This window comes from Culex quinquefasciatus, chromosome 3 (assembly GCF_015732765.1).
Source record: "Culex quinquefasciatus strain JHB chromosome 3, VPISU_Cqui_1.0_pri_paternal, whole genome shotgun sequence".
Lineage (NCBI taxonomy): Eukaryota > Metazoa > Arthropoda > Insecta > Diptera > Culicidae > Culex > Culex quinquefasciatus.
In genome coordinates, this window is record NC_051863.1 from 184,169,631 (window position 1) to 184,191,401 (window position 21,771).

Sequence of the window (21,771 nt, forward strand, 5' to 3'; positions counted from 1 at the left end):
TCTGTCACATTAAAAAGCGTGTGACATTACTTGACATTTTTGCAACATTATAAAGCGTGACTGTCCAAGCTGTGACATGACTGCAACTCAAAGTGCAACAGATCGCAGTTTGACTGTCGCGTCACTCAACCGTAACTTTACAGAACAACCGCGTTTTAACTTCGCCCCAACTTTGACGAAACTTTCACCAACCTCTTCCAAATTAAATTGCGCCGCCAAAAGTGGTGCCCCAACCAGCTGGCCTGGAACGGTCCAATTTGGGGCATCAATCTAACCTAGGCACGCGATACTTCTCCCCCCCCCCCCTGAAGGTCCTTCGCAACAACCACTTGTCAAATTGAACTTCGCCGCCGCCATCTTCTCGCTCCCCAGCTTCTGACGACAAGTTCCGAAATCAATTTCTCTCGGTCCTTTTAGGTTGAGGAGTGTTGTGGAGGCTTCGTAGCTTTTGTCATGTTTTTAGCGACAACTTTCGCACAATGAAGGGGAGGGTCGGACGGAAAACTTTTGGACGAAAACATGATTGAAAGTGCCATTTTACGTCGAACATGAGAGCGATGGAGGGGGTGGTACTAATAGAGTTTCATAACTCAATGGAACTGCTTCGGCTCTAAATTAACAGGCTTTGGGTTTCCTCGAGTAGCGTGAAAGTGATTCGATTGTTGAGAAATTTGAGCGGTTTCTTTATTGGAAAATGGAAGTGATCCGAGGGGAACGGAAAGAAGATGGTTGAGGGTAAAATGATCTCGATTTAGATTGAGAGAAAGATGATGACACTGAGAGCTAAATGCTCTCAACTTACAAATCTTGTTCATTAAAACTGATTTAATTTTAACCTCTTTTAAATCATTGAGCCAAAATGGCCGATACTGTAACGACAGGGGCTTGTCAAGCCAAAGGTTTCGGGATCATTTTCTGTCATTGACAGTTTTTTTTTGTTTTGATCCAAGTTGGATCTGAGAGTTACCATCCATAAATCTCGAAAAAAAACATTTATTTTTCGCAGAGTAGTTTACAGACGACCCCCAAACCATCATTAACCGCCAGCAGGTCCGCCAACGGTAACGATTATGTCGTGGAAGCCCCATAAAAGTCTCACTTTTGCTGATTAGACAGAATCGCTTGCCGGCACGGAGCCCCGGTGATGAAGGTTTGCGGTGACGTCATACGTGGGTTGTCAACAGACGACACGGTTGGGGCATAAAATGGCGGTGCTGCTGCTGATGACGACGATTATGTGGGCAGGAAGGACACGGAAGATTTGGGGGATTTGGGATCGCTTGCCAAGCTTGATTCATTAATTTTGCATTAGCGATTCTTCAATTTTCACCTGAAAAAATCCTCAAAATCCAATCAGCTTATACTGAAACCATTTTTTTTTCGTTCTCTCTTTTCGATTCTAGGTAAGTCAACAAAACACGTCTAATCACACTGTGATCCACAAGTCAACAGTCGGTGGGTCGCCCCCAAATCCAAAGGTAAACATTTGAGTAGGTTTGGTGTTTGCTGACGGCGACGAGTTCGGAAGCGGTCCTCAATGGGATTCGATGGAGCTATAGAATTTGTCGTAGCCATGAATGGATTACGGTTTGCACAATCGATTTCTCGAGTGAATTTTGGGGTTATGTTTCTCTTTTCTGTATGGTTTGAGAAATGTCAAATAAAAACAATTTAGCAAAATTTTGAAAATTACGTTCATCAAAGAAGAGCAAACTATATGAAAAAAAAAAATCTAAAAAGAAATAACAATCGCTCTTAACCGTTTTGCTTAACTTTTAACTTTTCAGATGCAATTTCCCTCGACGTTTTTTTTCCTCCCAAGTCTGTTCCACTGGTGCGGTCACATTGGCCGCACCCGAGCCCCATCACGCCAAGAGAGGAGTGCAATTTCCGAGCAAAACTCTTGGCACCGCCAAGAAGTGCAGCTTTCAATTTGCGCGTCAACTTTGAAAAGGAACAGTTTTCAACTCGCACAAGTGCTCCAAAGTGTGGCGGCAAACTTGGCCGGGTGCGAGCTGTCCGCGGCAGATTTTCACAACTTCTTCGAGAGCAGGATATAACAAGTGTCCTGACAGAGCCGGAGCAAATCGTGCTCCGGTGACCGGTCCATAAATTCCACTCGGAAGACGTTCATCAACTGGCTGTTAAAAGGTCCAATCACCTTCGAGGACGCGTCGCTCCAATTTGGAGGAGCCCTCCACGTGTTGCACGGGGACGGGAGACGACCTTTTTATTGGCGGCTCAAGGGTTTTCGTTTTCCTCTCCGACATTTAATTAAAACCGGAGGCTGAAACCCTCCGGGCCGAACCAGAAGCAGAAGCCATAAAACTCAATGACCCGTGCTGAGGAGGAGGGACCAAGCCGGTCGAGGTTTGCTTGCTTTTGCAATTTTTTAGACGTGGGGGGTTTCCGGGAATCCCCGCAAGCCGCAACTTTAACGGTGGCGGCAGGTAACTGAAATTGAAAATGTACACATCAGCAACCTTCTCTGTGTAGAGTTATTTTTTACAAGCTGGAAAAATGCTGCAATTTAAAAAAATACAAAAACAGCAAAAATTACAACACTTGCATGAATAGAAAAAAAAATGCAAAAATTGCAAAATTGCAAAATTGCAATAAATGCAAAAAATAGGCAAAAATGTAATAATGGCCAAAAATTGCAAAAAATACAATAATTGCCAAAAATTGCAAAACTTGCAAAAACTGCAAAAAATGCAAAAATTGCAAATATTGCAAATTGCGAAAAATGTTAAAACTGCAAAAACTGCAAAAATTGCAAAGATTGCAAAAATTGCAAAAATTGCAAAAAATGCAAAAAATGCAAAAATGAAAAAATTGCAAAAAATCAAAAATTGCAAAAAAAGCAAAAAAATGCAAAAATTACACAAATTAAAAAAAATGCAAAAAATGTAACAATTGAGCAATTCTCTGAGATTTCGATCATTCGATTTTTTTTGTATTTTTTAATCCGGCTGAAACTTTTTTGGTGCCTTCGGTATGCCCAAAGAAGCCATTTTGCATCATTGGTTTGTCCATATAATTATCCATACAAATTTGGCAGCTGTCCATACAAAAATGATATGTAAAAATTCAAAAATCTGTATCTTTTGAAGGAATTTTTTGATCGATTTGGTGTCTTCGACAAAGTTGTAGGTATGGATATGGACTACACTGAAAAAAAATGATACACGGTAAAAAAAAATTTGATGATTTTTAGTTTAACTTTTTGTCACTAAAACTTTTGCAAAAAAAACACAATTTTTATTTTTTTTTATTTTTTTATATGTTTTAGAGGACATAAAATGCCATCTTTTCAGAAATTTCCAGAATGGGCCAAAAATCTTTGACCGAGTTATAATTTTTTGAATCAATACAGATTTTTAAAAAAAATCGAAATATCGGTCGAAAAAATTTTTCAACTTCATTTTTCGATGTCAAATTGAATTTGCAATCAAAAAGTACTCTAGTGAATTTTTGAATAAGTGCACCGTTTTCAAGTTAAGTTAATTTTTAGGTGACTTTTTTTGAAAATAGTCGCAGTTTTTAAATTTTTTTTAAATTAGTGCACATGTTTGCCAACCTTTATAAAAAATATTTTCGAAAAGCTGAGAAAATTCTCTATATTTTGCTTTTTCGGACTTTGTTGATACGACCCTTAGTTGCTGAGATATTGCCATGCAAAGGTTAAAAAACAGGAAAAATGATATTTTCTAAGTCTCACGCAACAACCCACAATTTTCTAATGTCGATATCTCAGCAACTATAGGTCCGATTTACAACGTCAAAATATGAAACATTCGTGAAATTTTCCGAACTTTTCAAAAAAAGTATTTTCAAAAATTTAAAATCAAGACTAATATTTCAAACGGGCCAAACATTCAATATTACGCCCATTAGAAATGTTAGTCTTGATTTTAAATTTTTAAAAATACTTTTTTCGAAAAGTTCGGAAAATTTCACGAATGTTTCATATTTTGACATTGTAAATCGGACCTGTAGTTGCTGAGATATCGACATTAGAAAATTGTGGGTTGTTGCGTGAGACTTAGAAAATATCATTTTTCCTGTTTTTTAACCTTTGCATGGCAATATCTCAGCAACTAAGGGTCGTATCAACAAAGTCCAAAAAAGCAAAATATAGAGAATTTTTTCAGCTTTTCAAATTTTTTTTTTCAAAGGTGGGCAAACATGGGCACTATTTTTAAAAAATTAAAACTGCGACTTTTTTCAAAAAAGTTACCTAAAAATGGCTATAACTTGAAAACGGTGCACTTATTCAAAAATTCACTAGAGTACTTTTTGATTGCAAATTCAATTTGACATCGAAAAATGAAGTTGAAAAATTTTTGCGACCGATATTTCGATTTTTTAAAAAAATCTGTATTGATTCAAAAAATTATAACTCGGTCAAAGATGTTTGGCCCATTCTGGAAATTTCTGAAAAGATGGCATTTTATGTCCTCTAAAACATATATAAAAAAAAAATAAAAATTGTGTTTTTTTGCAAATCAAGTTTTAGTGACAAAAAGTTAAATTAAAAATCACCAATTTTTTTTTACCGTGTATCATTTTTTTTTTCAGTGTAGTCCATATCCATACCTACAACTTTGTCGAAGACACCAAATCGATCAAAAAATTCCTTCAAAAGATACAGATTTTTGAATTTTTACATATCATTTTTGTATGGACAGCTGCCAAATTTGTATGGATAATTATATGGACAAACCAATGATGCAAAATGGCTTCTTTGGGCATACCGAAGGCACCAAAAAAGTTTCAGCCGGATTAAAAAATACAAAAATTAAAATTAAAGAAAAAATACCGATTCCGTAGAGAACTGCTCAATTGCAAAATTAGAAAAAAACAAGAATTGCAAAAATTTGCAAAAAAAAAATGCAAAAAATGCCGACAAAAGCAAAAAAATGCAGAAAAACGCAAAAATTGCAAAAATTCTAAAAATTGCAAAAAATCCAAAAATTGCAAAAATTACAATAATTGCAAAAATTCCAATACTTGCAAAAATTCCAATAATTGCAAAAAATCCAATAATTGCAAAAATTGCAAAACAAAAAAATTCAATTCCAAAAATTGAAAGAAAACACGCAAAAAAAGCAAAAAGAATGCAAGCATTGCAAAAAATGCAAAAAATTAAAAAAAAATTGCAAAATTTTCAAAAACTGTAAAAATTGCAAAAATTGCAAAAAATGCAAAAAATGCAAAAATTGCCAAAAATGCAAAAAAAGCAAAAATTGCAAAAAATTACAAAAACTAAAAGAATTTTAAAAATTTGCTAAATTTGCAAAAATAGGAATTAAAGCAAAAATAGCAAAAATTGTAGAACTTGTACAACTTGCAAAAATTGCAGAAAATGAAAAAAAATGCAAAAAAAAATTACAAAAATTGCTAAAAATGCAAAAAAATGCAAAAATTGCAAAAGTTGCAAAAATTGCAAAAAATGCAAAAATTGCAAAATTGCAAAAATTGCAAAAATTTCCAAAAATTGCTACAAAAGCAAATATATGAAAGAATGCCAAAATTGCTAAAATTGCAAAAAATGTAAAAATTGCAAAAAATGTAAAAATTGCAAAAATTGTAAAAATTGCTAAACTTGCAAAACAATGCAAAAATTGCTAAATTTGCAAAAAAAAATGCAAAAATTGCAAAACTTGCAAAAAAAGCAAAAATTGCAAAAATTTAAAAAAAATGCAAAAACAGTCAAAAGAGCAAGCATAGCAAAAATTGCAAAAAATGCAGAAAACGCAAAAGTAGCAAATATAGCAAATAAAACAAAAATATAAAATTCAGAAAAACTAGCAAACAATGCAAAAAATGACGCAAACGCAAAAATTGCATTAATTGCAAAAAATGCAAAAAAAGGCAAAAATTACAAATAATTGAAGAAATGCAAAAATTGCAAAAAAAAAAAAATGCAATAAGCAAAAATAGCAAAATAAGCAACAAATGCAAAAATCACAAAAATTGCAAAAATTGCAACAATTACTAAAAATTTTAAAATTGCAAAAATAGCAAAAATTGCAAAAAAATAGCAAATACACATGTTGCAAAAATTTCAACATTATTTAAAAATTACCAAAATACCAAAATATACCAACAATGGCAAAAAAAGCTAAATTACCTAGTAGATATAGCAAAAATAGAAAAAAAAACAAGATAACAAAAATAGTAAAAATAGCAATTACATAAAGCAAAAATAGCAAAAACATTGCAAAAATTGCAAAAAAAAGCAAAAATTGCAAAGAAATATTTGCAATTAGTAACAGAAATTTTAGTTGATTTATCCATTGTTCGTTTATATTTCAATTTTAAACAAGCCAATACAGATTAATAACTTTCAGACGGAAATCCTTTCCGTGTAGCTTCCATCAGCCTTTTTTGACACATTTCTTTACTGTGGATGTACAGAATGGTACGGAGAAATCACTCAAGTCCTTTTTAAACCAAGCCATCAATAGCAACTGTGTAAACTAATTTTCCAATATATATACACACATGCTTCGACACCGGTGTAGTAGGTTTGTGTTTAGACTTGATACAAACACACTTACACTCGTTGCATTGTTGAGTTTGAAGAAACAAATTTCGGTCCTTTGGGAAATTTCTTGGAAGAATCTTGAATGGTGGGTCTGTCTCGAAAGAAGTTGAATTTTTACGGTATCGTTTATTGTCCTCCTCTTTTTCAAGTTCTTTTCGTAAACACCAACTTCAACCCGCCAATCGGAATCAACGTTAGCGCCTTCGGATCAAAACGAATCTCGCCCTCATCCTCGTTGGCAAGTTTCATGTCGAACTTTGAAAGCAGCAGAGCCAGCGCCAGCTTCGTCTGCAGTTGTCCCAGCTTGCCGGCGATGCAGGTCCGCGGTCCACCGCCGAAGGGGTAAAACGGCAGCGTTTGCATCTCCGTTTCGTTCTCGAATCGCTCCGGTATGAAGCGTTCCGGTTCCGGGTAGTACTGCGGATCGCGCCCGAGTCCCAGCAGAGAGATTATGATTGGGGTTCCCCGCGCGATGACGGTGTTCGTTCCGGGAATCACGTACTCCTTGGTGCACGCTCGGTTCAGGAACGGGACCGGGGGGAACTTCCGGTACAGCTCGTTGATGCAGCACTCTAGGTAGTGCATTTTTGCTAGGGTTTCGATCGTTATTTCAGCTGAGTTGTTGGCTAGTACTGAATCGATTTCTTGCTGGACCTTCCGTTGAATTGGAGGGTTTTTCGCCAGTTCGTACAAAGTGAACGATATGGCAGCGGACGACGTTTCGTAGCCAGCGAAGAAAAACGCGAATGTGTTTGCCATTATTTGTTCCAGCGACAAGGATTTGGCACCATCGGATACCTTCAAATCCCACTTTCCATCGGACGATACCATTCCGGAGTTTCGAAGTTGTAGCAACAGTTGCATGAGATCCTGTCGGGATACGTTGTTGCTCTCTCTGTACTCAATCGTCTCGCGGACCACGTTCCGTATAAACTGCTCCACTTCCGGTGCGGCACAGTTGAATCCCAGCAGTTCTTTGAATTCCGGAACAAAGAACGTACACGCTAAGCGTAGCGAATTCTTCAAATCATTACCAAACACTTTCAGACCCATCTGCCGAAACGTGTTGCTACCATCGTTGATCGAATCCACCTCCAAGCCAAACGCAACAGACGCTATCACGTCGGTAGTGTAACGACCCATGACTTCGCGAACTTCGACCACTTCTCCGGCTTCCGCGCACTTCCCAATGTACTCCTGCAGCGTTCGTCCAACGTCCGTCAATATCGGCAGCATCCCACGCAGTCGAACTGGACTGAACGCCGGATTCAACTTCTGCCGGAGATTCCTCCACTGTTCGCCGGCTATCGAAAACAAGTGCGCACTCATCGGGTCACGTTTCTCGTCGGCGTACACTCCCCGGCTGTAGAAGTGATCAAAGTCCCGCACCAGGATGTCCTTGATTAGGTGCGGATCGTTCACGAGCAGCACCGGTCGGAGCGAGAGGTAGATTCCGGCCACCAAGAACTGCTTGCTTTTGTGGTATAGAGTTGCGTACGTTTCTGCCAGGTATTGCTTCTGACGAAACACGGGCCCGATATCTCCGAACGGTATCGAGGGACTTAGCTGTGGAATTCCGCGACGTTTCCAGTAGCGGAAATGGTAGTACAGCAAGCCGTACAGTAGAACCGCGCCGGCAATAATCACTTCGACAAACATCCTCGCGATTGGAGTAGTTACTTGGAACTGAATAGCTTGCACCGCTGAACGTGCTCATTTCGCGTTGTTTTGCAAACAGGGAATCTATCAAAGGTCGAGTGACCACGCGCCGACTACACTGAGAGATTTCAGAATAGCAGTCAATGAGATGCCGTTCAAAAAACCTGAATAACTGGTTATTATAACGTGAAGGCTAGTTGGGGCAGTGTAAATCCTTATTTTGATGACTTCATTTTTTAACGTAATTGCTGCAATATGTTACTGTTTTGAGACAAAATTGCTCTGATTTCTACCAAGTTTACAAATTTCTCGTGAGATTAGAATTAGAAAAATACTTAACCGAACCCCAAAGGCCAACAAATTTAACCCTCAACATGTCTTCCGTCACCTCCCTCACATCCGGCAATCGCATCGCGCCGCCCAAATGTGGGAAGTCGCGTGAGCGAGCGTGCGTGTTCGTCAAGTCGATAATGAATCCCTAAGGGGCACGACAAAACCCCCACCAAAAGACGACAAAACCATCTGCCCGTTCGTGGCAAGAAATCACGCCGCTTTAAATCACCACCAGGGATAAGGCTGGCTGACTGGCTCTTCATTTTCGGGATTCGTTTTTCGTCTTTGCTTCCTTTTGAGATAAGTGTCGATGCGGTTTGAAGAAGTTAAAAAAAGTGTCAGTGTGTGTGTTTCTTCCAAGGTTCACTCCTGACGAGGACATGCTATCGGAAGTAAATCTTCAGCACTCGGTGATTGAAAATCGCTATAGTGAGTTTTTCGTGTTTTGGTTCTTGATTTTCTAGTAGTTTGACTCTGTTTACATCCTTTCTGGGAAATTTAAGCAATGGTGTTGAAAGACAGGACTTGGCAGCAGCAGCACAGACATGACTTCAAAGCAAACCCTCGTTTACATACCCCGGAAGGAAGCTAAACATGTGATGAATCTTGTTTGTGACGTTTTGGATAGTGGGAGTGTTTGGAAATAAAGTTGGTCAAAATATATTCTAGTAGAGTGGCAATATTTGTTGAGATTAAACTTTTCCAACCGTTTGGAGATTTGAAGTGTTAATTTATTTTGTCCTTTTTTAAATTATGATCGTGACACTCAAAATAAGATGTCCAGAAATAGTAAGAAATTCATTTTTTTTATTTTGGGCTTAAATATCCGAACAATAGCTTTGAAAAATGAGAGCAAGAGGTAAAATAATTATATAAACCCACGAAATCCAATGTATGCCTAAATTACATTTCGTTAGGGTGATCGTATATACTTTTTTCTTGAAAAGTAGACATTTCCAAATTGAGATATCCCGAGTTTATAGAAAAATAAACCTGATTTTTTTCAATGCTTGTAGCGCTACATCCCCTTATTTCAATGCATCCTGCAACCTTAAAATTTGGCCTTCGCTTAAAAGCATTTTTAACAACGACAAAAACGACAATAATCGGAAAGTAAAAATTAAAGAAAATACCCTTATCGTGAACCATCCTAATTTTCAACCAAATCAAGCTCCAAAACTTCTCAATTTCTCGGAAAATCATGTTCCACTAATTGTTTTTTCAAACTGTGAATTGTCAAAAAAGACAATTCTGTAGAGAATTGTCTAAACATTTCGAAAAAAGAAAAATTGCAATTTCGTTCTAAACCGACATAACTTTCCTGTCATTCTCGGATGATGCAACGGCCTACTTTTCATCGCCATAAATCAGCATTCGGTAGTGAAAACTTCAACTTTTCAGCACTTAAATCTGCTTTTGCGTTTGACACTTATCTACCGCTTTCTATAAACCTTTTTATCACAGTGCAATTCGCATCCGCATTCGCATGGAGATGGTGATCTTAGCGGGTTGCAGACTGGATTTTGTCATGTATATGTGATGTGAGCTCAGGTCACTTAGAATTTGATTAAATGGTATTAAAACCTTTTTTTTTTATCACAGTGCAATTGCTAAATACATATGTTGTTAATTTGCCGAACTTTTTGATATGTTTAAGGGCCCTATTTATAAATATTTCCAAAAAAAAATAAAAAATTTAAATTTCAAAAAATTCTTCCTAGCTCGAAGCTCAAAAACAGAGAATTATCGCATATCAAATTTAGTGTAAAACAAGAAAATAAAAAAAAATATTTACAGCGTACCCATTTATCTAAACATTTCAACTCAACATTTTATAGGTAAGATATTTATACGCCTTAAACTTTGCTGAAGACACCAAAGGAATCAGAATTTCGTTCTCAAGATGAGAGAAGCTGTCAAATTTGTATAGAAGCTTGTATTTACGAACCAATGAAGCAACCGGCAAATAAAAAACATACGTAAAAAAATCGAAGGCGGAAATTAAGGAGAATTGTTTACTAGCGATACTTCGAAAACCATTGTTTTGATTTTTAATGTTAAAAATTGAAACATAAACTTTTTTTCTATTTTTAAAGATTTTGTATCATTATCCCTATGGCTAGTTTGGGGCTAGTGATTTTTCACGGCAAAACAAATAAAATTACGCGGCATGCCAATTTCAAAACATTGGAATTTCACGGCAATTTCACGGTTCTCTAGAATCTGCTAAAAATTAACACACTACTTACTTTAGGAATAATACTGAAAGCGATAGCAATTGTTTAAAATACAAAATATAACCAATAAAATAATCACAGCAAAAAAAATTCTGAGCTCAATTTCGTGAAATTTTGCAGAATTTTTATCAGCAAATTTAACGACTCAGCCAACCTGTTTTTACTGAGATTTTAGACACTTGTTTTGCAAAAATATCTATAACAAATACATATATTCGAATCAAAAATTTCACTAAAAGTAGAAACAGTAAAATTAGAGAAATGGAATTTTGTTTTGTTTTTTAGAAAAAAGTTTTTTTACTATTTGTTATTAATAATTTCATAAAATTAAAAAAGACTGAAGAGTGCGTTACAAATTTTCCTACATGCTTTCACTGTATTTTAAACCAAATTGAATTGAAAAAACTTTATTTATGATAAAAATATTCCTAACGCTTAATAAAAAATGTCATAATCATTTTGACATTTTTTTTTCAGAGATTTCAAAATAAAATCGCTAAAACTGTTCTGTTTTGTCGTGAATTGCAGTTTTGAATAACATTCTCTCACATTTTTTTTTTAATTCGCGCAATAAAGAAAAAATCATGTGTTACAGCATGTAAAAACCCAAATCTATTTTGCTGAAAATTTAAAAATAATTATTTGCATTTCGTAAAACATTTAAAAAAAAAACGTAATTTCAAAAATGAGTTCCAAAATGACTGTAAAACTTCACGATTCCTTCGACGAACCACCCTGATTGTCTTGTGGAGCACATGATCTAATAAATCAATGTTTAAAAACACTGAGGAGCAATTAGGCGAAAGAATTTCAATATTTCACGGCCAAGGTCAAATTTCACGGATTACGCGGCTACCGCGAAATCGCGAAAAATCACTAGCCCTTATGCCTTATGTTTTGAAGGGATAAAGAAACTTATTTTAGATAGATATATTTTATAGGATTGATTTTTAGTTTTGGAGATTATTATTATTATTGAGCAGAGCAAACAATTTTTAAAAAGTATTGTAATTGTAGGCAATTTTCTCAGCTTTCCAATTATCATTTTTTACGAAGAAAATTAAACATTTTTTGGAAATTTTGACCACTTTTTAACTTATAAACGGTGCACTTTATCCAAAAAACTTAAATAACATTTTCCATTGCATATAATATTTTGCCTCTGAAAATGAATCTTCGATAAATTCAAAAAAATATATTTTCTCACCATTCTAAACATTTGAGTATGAGATAGTTTTCTTAATATACAACATGGCTTGTTTTTTTTAAAGGGTTTAAAAATCTATAACAACATTGCAAAATTATCAGAAGTTGAAAATGCAACTAAAAATTAGAGGTGGGCAAAAAAGAGCGAACCGCTCAAAGAGCCGGTTCATTGAAAAGAGCGAACGAACCGTGGCTCACAAAAAAGAACCGCGGTTCTTTTTTAAACTCCGCTCTTTTGAAAGAACCGTTTGAATATGGCATGATTTTTGTTATAAATATGATTTATTGAATTTCCAAAAACTGTAATACTAAATTTGTTTTTGAGAATTGAAAATACAATTTCAAAAATTGCAATGCTTATAAAAATTAATCCCAAAAGTAAACGATTTTCTAAACGAAATGAAATAAACTTTTCAGTGTGCAACTGATTGTTCATAAAAGTAAAAAACTTTCAAATTTTAATGAAAATAGAAGTCTTATTAACTGAAAACAATTAAAAAGCATATTGGGATCGATCAAAATTTTTTTGATTTTTGGTGAAATTCCGTTGCACAATACCTAATGCAAAAATTTTTTTTCGGTTTAAAAAAAAGTTCATCATTACTTCGATATTTTGAAAACTGATGATTGCAAAACAACTGGGGATGTGTAAATGCATTTTTGAACTTTTTTTTCATTAAAATGTCTTGCTTTTATTTTTTTGTGACTTTGGCCAGAGTTGAGGGACATAAACTTCAAAAAATATTTGGTGTGGCCAAATTTATAAAAGTTCAATGTGAAATAACTTATAAAATCACACGATTCTTGAAAAAACCCTATTCATTAAAATTTTGCAAAAAGAGTGAAAGAGCCGTTCAAAAGAGCGGCTCTTTTAAAAGAGCGAACGAAAATGAGCGGCTCCTAAAAAAGAGCGGTTTTGCCCACCTCTACTAAAAATCAATTTGCAAAAACGTAGAATATCGCTCACTGGGATTATTTCAACGAAATTCCCGGCTTATTCCAAGCCAAGTCGGCGATGAACCCACTGCTGTGCAACGTTCAACAACGTGTTGTCTGTCTTCTTGCGTTCGCGTCATAAACATTCAACTGAAATCACACACGTTTGCATTGTATTGCATGCGGGTGGTGCACTCAATTTCGCTCCCTTACAGAGCTGACGTTTGGAGAGGACTCTTCTTGAGTTGAAGGAAGCGTTCAAAGATTACGCTACGCTCTTATGTTTTACGAGTTGGACTCGATGTCAAAATATTGACTTAAAAATACTTAAAATTGGCTCATTCATACATGTTTACTATCAGTCCATTGTTCCCGAACGCCCCCTTTCTCCCTCCGTATCGCCCTATCGCCATCCACTGATAAAAAGTGACTGCCATTCGAGAGCACGCAGCGCGCGGTTACGAATCCTTCACAAACCTCCACCACCAGCGAGTAAACAACGGCGTTTGTTGGACTTTCTCTCCAAGTTCAGCTCGCTCGCTCGGTATCTCTCTCTCTTGTTCTCAAACCGCATCCATGTGCGCATGAGCTGATAGTAGACGCCCCAAAATACACACTTCTGGACTGCCTTGCTGTCGTCGTCCTCCTAGAGCCGATCCACGGGACACGGGACGCACGACGCAGATAAGAGAGAGCGAGTGAGCGGTGACGAAGAACACGAATCTCCGTTTGTTGGTATCGCGCGCGGCTTCCTTCACTGTGCTTCCGATTGTTCGCCACTTTGGACGGAAACGACGGCACAAAGTCCGGGTCGCGGGTTGTTGTTGTTGTTCTTGGGTCTACGTCGTATGCTACGACGGTGATTCCCACACACCGGTTGAGTTCCGCGTAGTAGATTCCACGTAGTGAGTGCCGGACACCTTCTAGAAGGAGTGTTCTGAACAGCTGTGTCTGGGACGTGGCACATGGTGTGTGACAGGTGGGACCATATTGTAGCGGATTAGTGGTGACCCTTTGGTGGATTGCGGACGGACCACAAGTGAGTTCCGAACCGGATCCGTTTGCTGTTGTTGGTGTTGTGTTTCTTGGGAATGCCATACTAGACCCCACGGGATCGGTTCTCGATCCGAAGCTTCCGGACCACGGTAATTTGATTCCTTGCGGTGTGGAGTGAAAGAGCGCAAGTCACAGTGTGTCGTACACCTTCTCTACTCTACGTGCCACATCGCTCGGAAAATGTCAACCGTCATCATCTCGTCGTTCTACTGTTACGAGCCGAACCATGTGCAACTGCGGTGAACTCAGATACTGCCATATGGTAGGTCCAGCGGTGTGGCCATTTAATGTTTTCCCATTTTTCCCATGTGTGTGTGTGTGTTTTGGTTTTTGTCTCCCCCGTTGCTCCCAGACGACCGTTCCTTGGCTGTGGTTTTTCCGGAAACTCCGGAGCATATCCGCAAAAAAAAAGGAACTTTAATTAAATTAGAACCGCAAACCAATTCCGCAGATCGATCCCGACTGCAGCAAACCCCCCGGCAAGAAATGGTCCAGCGTTGACGTCAAGCCCTAGACGTACCGACCAACGACTGAAATTCAATTATCAAAGTTTAATTTCGCTTCCGTGTCCGACAGACGGAGTGTCCGTGTCTGACATATCTTCACGTTTAGGACATCCCCCCCCCCCTACCTTCCTTCCTTCTCGAAGTCGAAGTCACGGTCCGGAGGGATGTGCTTGTGAACCGGAAAGATGCGTTTTCCGGCGTTGTTTGCCGATGCTTTTTCCGAGTAACGAAGCATCTTTGCTCGCTCTCTATCTCTCGTTTTAATTCATTTCCGGTTGCGTCCACCACCGGAGGTGGTGCTTTGCGCAGTTGTGGTTGTGGGCAATGCTCATGTGGGAGGGGAAGGTCTGTGCTACTGATGGATCGGAGATTCAACCGGTTGTGTGGCGCAGACTACCGTTGAATTGGTACGTCATTCGGAGGCTAACATATGGTAGTTCAGTAGACGAGTTACTGGCGTTATCGTTAGTGACTTCTCCGGATTTCAAAAGATTTCTTAAGAATTTCTTTAGTTAGATTTTTAAAGGAGGCAAGAGTTGATAAGATCAACGCTAGTTTTCATTTTTCTTTAAATCAAAACGAATTTTCATTGATAAGCGTCTTACGTTCTTTCGAAAACTATATTCAAATATGAAAAATAAAATAAATCTTCATTTTATCTTGTGAGCAGTTCTCTAAGATTTTGATCATTCGGTTTTTTGTATTTTTTGATCCGACTAAAACTTTTTTGGTGTCTTCGGTTTGCATCATTAGTTTGTCCATTTAATTTTCCATACAAATTTGGCTGTCCATACAAAAATGATGTATGAAAATCCAAAAATCCTTCAAAAGGAATTTTTTCATCGATTTGGTGTCTTCGGCAAAGTTGTAGGTATGGATATGGACTACACTGAAAAAAAATGATACACGGTAAAAAATTTTTGGTGATTTTTTATTTAACTTTTTGTCACTAAAACTTGATTTGCAAAAAAACACTATTTTATATAGCAGGGGTGCCCAAAGTATGGCCCGCGGGCCATACGTGGCCCGCGAGGTGATATTTTGTGGCCCACGGACCCATTTTGAATGATCATGTAAAATGGCCCTTTGATCACTTGTAAAGTGATTTAATACTTTTTCAAAATTATGGTTTATTTAAAGCTTTTATGTGCTATTCTTTTTTATTTTTTTGTTAGTAAAAAAAACTTATGGTTTATCAATATTTTGATCCCCACTTTAGGATACAAATAATATGTTCAAAATATTTTATAATTAAAAAAATTTCACACGTTTCAATGTGAGTGAAACTAGTAAATGTCGTCAAAATTTTCATCAAACATTTTTAGAAATGTCAAAAAGACGTTCAAGTTTGACTTAGGTAGAATTCTGTAATAGTTGCAAAAATAAAAGTTTTCTTTATTAATTTGCAAGTCACCCTCAAACTTACATTGCACTTCATTAGGGATTCGATAACGAATCTGATTGACTATCAACTGATTCAGGCAGACAAAATGTGGAAATCGGAGGATCAAGTTTGCAGCAAATATTTTACAAAGCTTTCGTCGATCAACCCACCCCTCCACCATTATTAAAAAATTGACTTGAAAAACCAGGAGCAAAAATATATTTACAAAAAAACTTAAAAAAATGAAATTTAAGAGCATTCAGCTGAAATTAATTAAATATGCATTTAAAATCATTTGAGCATGTGTGGGTTTATTAAAAATAATTTGAATTTTAGTGAATTTTCGATAAAATAAATAAATGTTAAATCGCTTTTTTTTTTTGAAAATAATGATTGCAGGTTAACTATACGGAAGCTTAAAACATTTTCCAAGATTTTTTCTAGAAATGTTGAATTTCTGGACCTCAACGATTTTTCATTAGCCACACTTAACTTATAGAAGAATTGTTAAACATGTAATGTCACCACAATTTTCGAAATATAAAAACAAAACATTTTTTTTTTAAAACACAAGTACATTCAGCTAAGAACTTTTTTTTTCAAATACCAGAAACAACAATACCGATAGAAACTCGTTATTTTGTGGTGTGTATTATTTTGAAAAGACATTTTTAAAATAACAGAAATGTCCGATCATTTACATTAAAATAACGTAATTTATTTTTTTAACAATCTTTTTTTTTAAATTTGGCCCGCAAGCTCATTTGAGCTTAAAATTTGGCCCGGCCTTCAAAAACTTTGAGCAACCCTGTTATATAGGGCCAAACATTCAATATTACACCTTTTTAAAATGCTAGTCTTGATTTGAAAATTTTGAAATTATTTTTTTGAAAAGATCGGAAAATTTCACGAATGTTTCATATTTTAACATTGAAAATCGGATCATTAGTTGCTGAGATATCGACATTAGAAAATGGTGTGTTGTTTGGGTGGGACTTAGAAAACATCAATTTTCCTGTTTTTAAACCTTTGCATGGCAATATCTCAGCAACTATTGGTCGTATCAACAAAGTTCAAAAATGCAAAATATAGAGAATTTTCTCAGCTCTTCAAAAATATTTTTTTCAAAGGTGGGCAAACATGTGCACTATTTTCAAAAAAGTCACCTAAAAATGGATTTAACTTGAAAACGGTGCACTTTATCAAAATTTCACTAAAGTACTTTTTGATTGCAAATTTGATTTTACATCGAAAAATGAAGTTGAAAAATTTTTGCGACCAATTTTTCGATTTTTTGAAAAAATCAGTATTGATTCAAAAACTCATAACTCGCTCAAAGATTTTTTGCACAACCTGAAAATTTCTGAAAAGTTGGCATTGATGTCTTCTAAAACATATCAAAAAATAAAAAAAAAGTGTTTTTTTGCAAATCAAGTTTTAGTGACGAAAAGTTAAATAAAAAAATCACCAAAGTTTTTTTTACCGTGTATCATTTTTTTTCAGTGTAGTCCATATCCATACCAACAACTTTGCCGAAGACACCAAATCGATGAAAATATTCCTTCAAAAGGTACAGATTTTTGAATTTTCATACATCATTTTTGTATGGCCAGCTGCCAAATTTGTATGGAAAATTAAATGGACAAAGTAATGGTGCAAAATGGCTTCTTTGGGCATACCGAAGGCACCAAAAAAGTTTCAGTCGGATTAAAAAATACAAAAAAATCGAATGACCGATATCTGAGAGAACTGCTCAAAATGAAAAACTGCGACTCTTTTCAAAAAAGTTACCTAAAAATGGTTTTAATGGTGCACTTTATCAAAATTTCACTTAAATACATTTTGATTGCAAATCCGATTTTACATCGAAAATGAAGTTGAAAAGTTTTTGCGACCAATATTTCAATTTTTTTTTTTAAATCTGTATTGATTCAAAAAATCATAACTCGGTCAAAGATTTTTTGCCCATTCTGGAAATTTCTGAAAAGTTGGCATTTAATGTCCTCTAAAATATATCAAAATATAATAAAAAAAATGTGTTTTTTGCAAATCAAGTTTTAGTGACAAAAAGTGAAATTTAAAATCACCATTTTTTGACCGTGCATCATTTTTTTCAGTGTAGTCCATATCCATACCTGCAACATTGCCCAAGACACCAAATCGATCAAAAAAATCCTTCAAAAGATACAGATTTTTGAATTTTCATACATCATTTTATGTATGGACAGCTGCCAAATTTTTTATGGAAAATTTAATGAACGAACTATTGATGCAAAATGGCTTCTTTGGGCATACCAAAAGCACCAAAAATGTTTCAACTGGATTAAAAAATACAAAAATTGAAAAAATACCGTTATCGTAGAGAATTTGCTAATTACCTACCTGTTGATTGGCGAAATAAAAATAAAATTTCTTTTCAATTAGCCCATTCCAATAATCGCTGGCCGGCATCGACCTTATAGGAAAGTAAAGTTATAAAAAAATGTCGCGGTGATAACTTAAAAAACTAATTTTCATAATTCATGCATTATTTTCAAAATAGTGTAGCAAAAACTATCACTAAATGTGACAGTTATGCAACTGTCGAATACATTTAAAATAAGTTTTTAAGTGCATTAGTTTATTTATAAATGCAAATATAAATGTTATACATAAAATGCTAAGCGGATTTTTTTGCTTGTCGATTTTTTTAATTTTGTTTTTTTTTGTTTCAAATAAAACTTTTTTCTAGTGATTCTTAATATCTTAAAACAATTGCAGACAGATTTTTTTTCTCGATTTTTTTATTTATTTTTAAGCTGTTACTGGTATTTTTTACTTTTTTCAGTTTTTAACCCCCAACTTTCGTCAAGGTCGAAGCGCGAGCAAAAAAAAATCCAGCAAAACGTATCACAAAATGCTTTATACATTATTAAAGTTATCCTCCTGTTGACCAAAAAATATATTGTTTAAAGAATATTTTTTTATACATTTTTTTAACGAGCCCAAAAATGCTAAATACGACTATGAATGCTGGAAAATGCATTTCAAATTGTTCTATTTTCATTTCAAATTTATTGCATTTAAATTTCTGTTTTCATCAAAATTCTGATGTTTTTTTTTGTCCTCTGATTTTTCGGGCAGATTAGGAAATTTCACATGGTTTTAAGTTTTTGACAATCGGATTAAAAGATGGGTTTCGAAAATATCGCCGAAGAAAAATGAACGCAAACAAATAATAATAATCCTTATTTTTTCATTTTGTGCACTGCCAACCAACGTGTTAACTGCCAACGTTTTCCAAAATATCTAAGAATTTATTTAAATAAAAACATATTTTTCTTTGAGTCTTATGGCTTTTTCGGATCTGTAGCTTCAAAGTTATTTTTATTAACATTCCAACGCCCAAGGCTCCAAAAAAGTTGGAACGGTAACTTCAACTCAATGGTTCTCGGGCACAACTCAACCAATCAATATGATTCTTCTTTCCAGTGAATTGTTAGGATGTCTAGATGATTCTAGAACTTTGCAGAACTTAATTTGATCAAATCTGTAATTTTTGCGATCAAAAACATCGTTCCAACTTTTTTTTTCGCGTGTAAAAAAAAATCGCCAAAAATTCCGCGGAGGCAGTTGTTTTAAAAAAGGTGGAACGGTGTTTTCGGTGGCAGAAATTACAGATTTGTTCAAATCATGATCTGCAAAATTTTAGGATCATCTAGACATTTTTACAAATCCCTGGAAACAAGAATCGCGGTTTTCGAAATTTGGATGCACCTGTTGAGTAATGCCCGAGAACCAGCGAGTTGAAGTTACCGTTCCACCTTTTTTGGGAGGCTTGGGCGTCCGTGTAAGTTGGGCATGCGTTGGGCGTTCCAGTGTTAAAATAAGCATTTGATTGAAATGTAAAAACAACGGCTTAAAATTAAAAAAAAATGTAAATTTACATCTTTTTCTATGTAGTTTACCTGAATTTAAGTGTAAAAAAACAAAACGTTTGTAGAACATAACATTCTTCAATTTAAAAAAACACACACACAAACTGTTGTAAACAAAGTATTTATCTGCTTTATTTTGCTCTGCTGATTTCTATTTGTTTTTGTTCGTATGAAAAATCGTAAAAATCGTATGTCTTTTTCTAAAGAGTTCATTCAAAGAATCAATACGAGGATAACAAGCAATTTACTCTATTTTCAAATAGAGAATGTGTTTTTTTTTAATAAGGCCTAAACATCTTTTTTATAATTTTAGTTTGGTTTAGAAATTACACAGAAAAATATGTAAATTTACATGCTTCTCATGTGGAATAACACATTTTCCTGACACAGATTTACAGATTTTGAAGATTTTGATAAATGTAATTTTACATCACAAACTGACTTAAGTGAGGTGAATTTTTTGTCTTTTCCAGAAAATGTACAAATTTGAAGTGTAGTTAATCCTTTTTTGTCTTACAAAACTTTTATCCTAGTTTTGCTGCATTGAGTGAGACCTCTATTTCGAGCATTTTGCTACATCCTTATCAAACTCGTGCTAGACTTCCTGAGGAAATCGAACAATTCCTACAGCACTCTTCAAATTCAGGAACAAAACACTGTTCTGACAAAACCTTCAATTTGAACGATTCCCAAAATTCACAGAACCGGATTTCCATGGTTCGATAGACTCGACCCACAATGGATCCTTCGGAAATACTGCCCCTGCAGCCATCGCTTCTTGCTAATCTTCTCCATCGCGTGGCTAATTCTCCGGTGACAAATGCACCCATCCGGAGAGTTTCCTCCCCGCTACAGACAAAAGGCAGAAGGAAAACACAGGCCCGTTGCTGCTATTGTTTTGGGGAAAGTTTTTCCACCCTGCTGCTGACATAACCACATCACGTATCAAATCCATTATCGGACCGGTCCTGCTGCAGGGCAACCCCTTTCAGTGTAGGTAGGACCATTTCCGGTAATTCGATTGTTTTTTTGGTTGTCTGGTTGTCTCACCCAGGAAAGCCCGGAATCATCCCCGGAAGTGCACTCTAAAATAACATGAAAGACGATTCGACATCCTCTGGTAGGTGTTCTCAGCGACCCGGAAGGCATGTTCCACCTAGGTACTACTAACGGTACGAATTTCCAAAGTGTCAACCGTAAACTTTGCAGAAGGAGATGTCGTTTTTCTTCGATGCCAGTTGTGGGGGAGGAACCCCTAAGGCGCTGTGGAGAATGAAATTTCAATCATGCGACCTCATTCGGCTGTGCACAGTGGGAGAAGATCATGGGAAAAGTGGACAAAAAATCAAAATTTTGAATTAGGAACTCTATGAAATTACTAAATTTGAGCATGATCCCTAAAACAAAATTTTACGATCAGACATTTTTAAGTCTTAAAAAAACAATTCTCACAGCTTGCACATGACTTTCTCAAGTTTAACAATTTGAAAAACGACCTCTTGAATCAAGAGAGCGCATTACAATGACAATCGTTCTGTGCACAAATTATGAGGCTAATTCCAATTACGAATCTACGTCCTGCCGGAACCTTAATTCCATCAGCAAGAAGAGCCCCCCTGTACCTGTGCGGTCTATAAATCCGGCCATTTTTTGTAGTTGTTGTATTTTCGCTTGTTTCCGGTCCAGAACCAGAAGATTGTGGAACGCTTCGGGCCATTTTCCGACCTCGGAATGGAAAAGCGCTTTTCCACCACCCACTCGCTAGGATTAGGGCTCAGCTGCTGCTCATGTTTTGGTGTGTGTGTGTGTGTGTGTGCGAGTGTGTGACAGGAAGTGTGGCCAAAAGCCGAGTTTACCTGGTAATTTGTTGTGGTCACCAAATCTCCCAAGGTGCCCATTCGGTCCGCGCGCATTTGTGTCCAGCCGGAGAGAGGACTTTGGGGAAATTTATAAATATAGTCAATGCGAGTGGGGGGGTTGGTTT

At 36.0% G+C, this 21,771-nt stretch overlaps 2 protein-coding genes across 15 annotated transcripts in view; one reads left to right on the forward strand and one right to left on the reverse strand.

Annotated features, from left to right (window-relative positions):
- The window catches only part of LOC6041261 (protein alan shepard), a 340,069-nt gene that overhangs the window by 238,884 nt on the left and 79,414 nt on the right, over positions 1–21,771 (forward strand). The window contains exon 1 of one of the 14 annotated variants that reach the window (XM_038261544.1): positions 14,113–14,242. The exons of the other annotated variants lie outside the window; for them this stretch is intronic. Within the exon in view, the coding sequence (XP_038117472.1) occupies positions 14,207–14,242 (36 nt within the window). The 5' untranslated portion in view covers positions 14,113–14,206. Of the gene's footprint in view, positions 1–14,112; positions 14,243–21,771 lie in introns of those variants that run through there. 14 annotated transcript variants of the gene reach the window in all.
- Positions 6,644–8,253, reverse strand: LOC6041263 (probable cytochrome P450 6d5). The gene has a single exon (XM_038261545.1). The coding sequence runs from the start codon at positions 8,210–8,212 to the stop codon at positions 6,698–6,700; it is 1,515 nt and encodes a 504-aa protein (XP_038117473.1). The 5' UTR covers positions 8,213–8,253; the 3' UTR covers positions 6,644–6,697.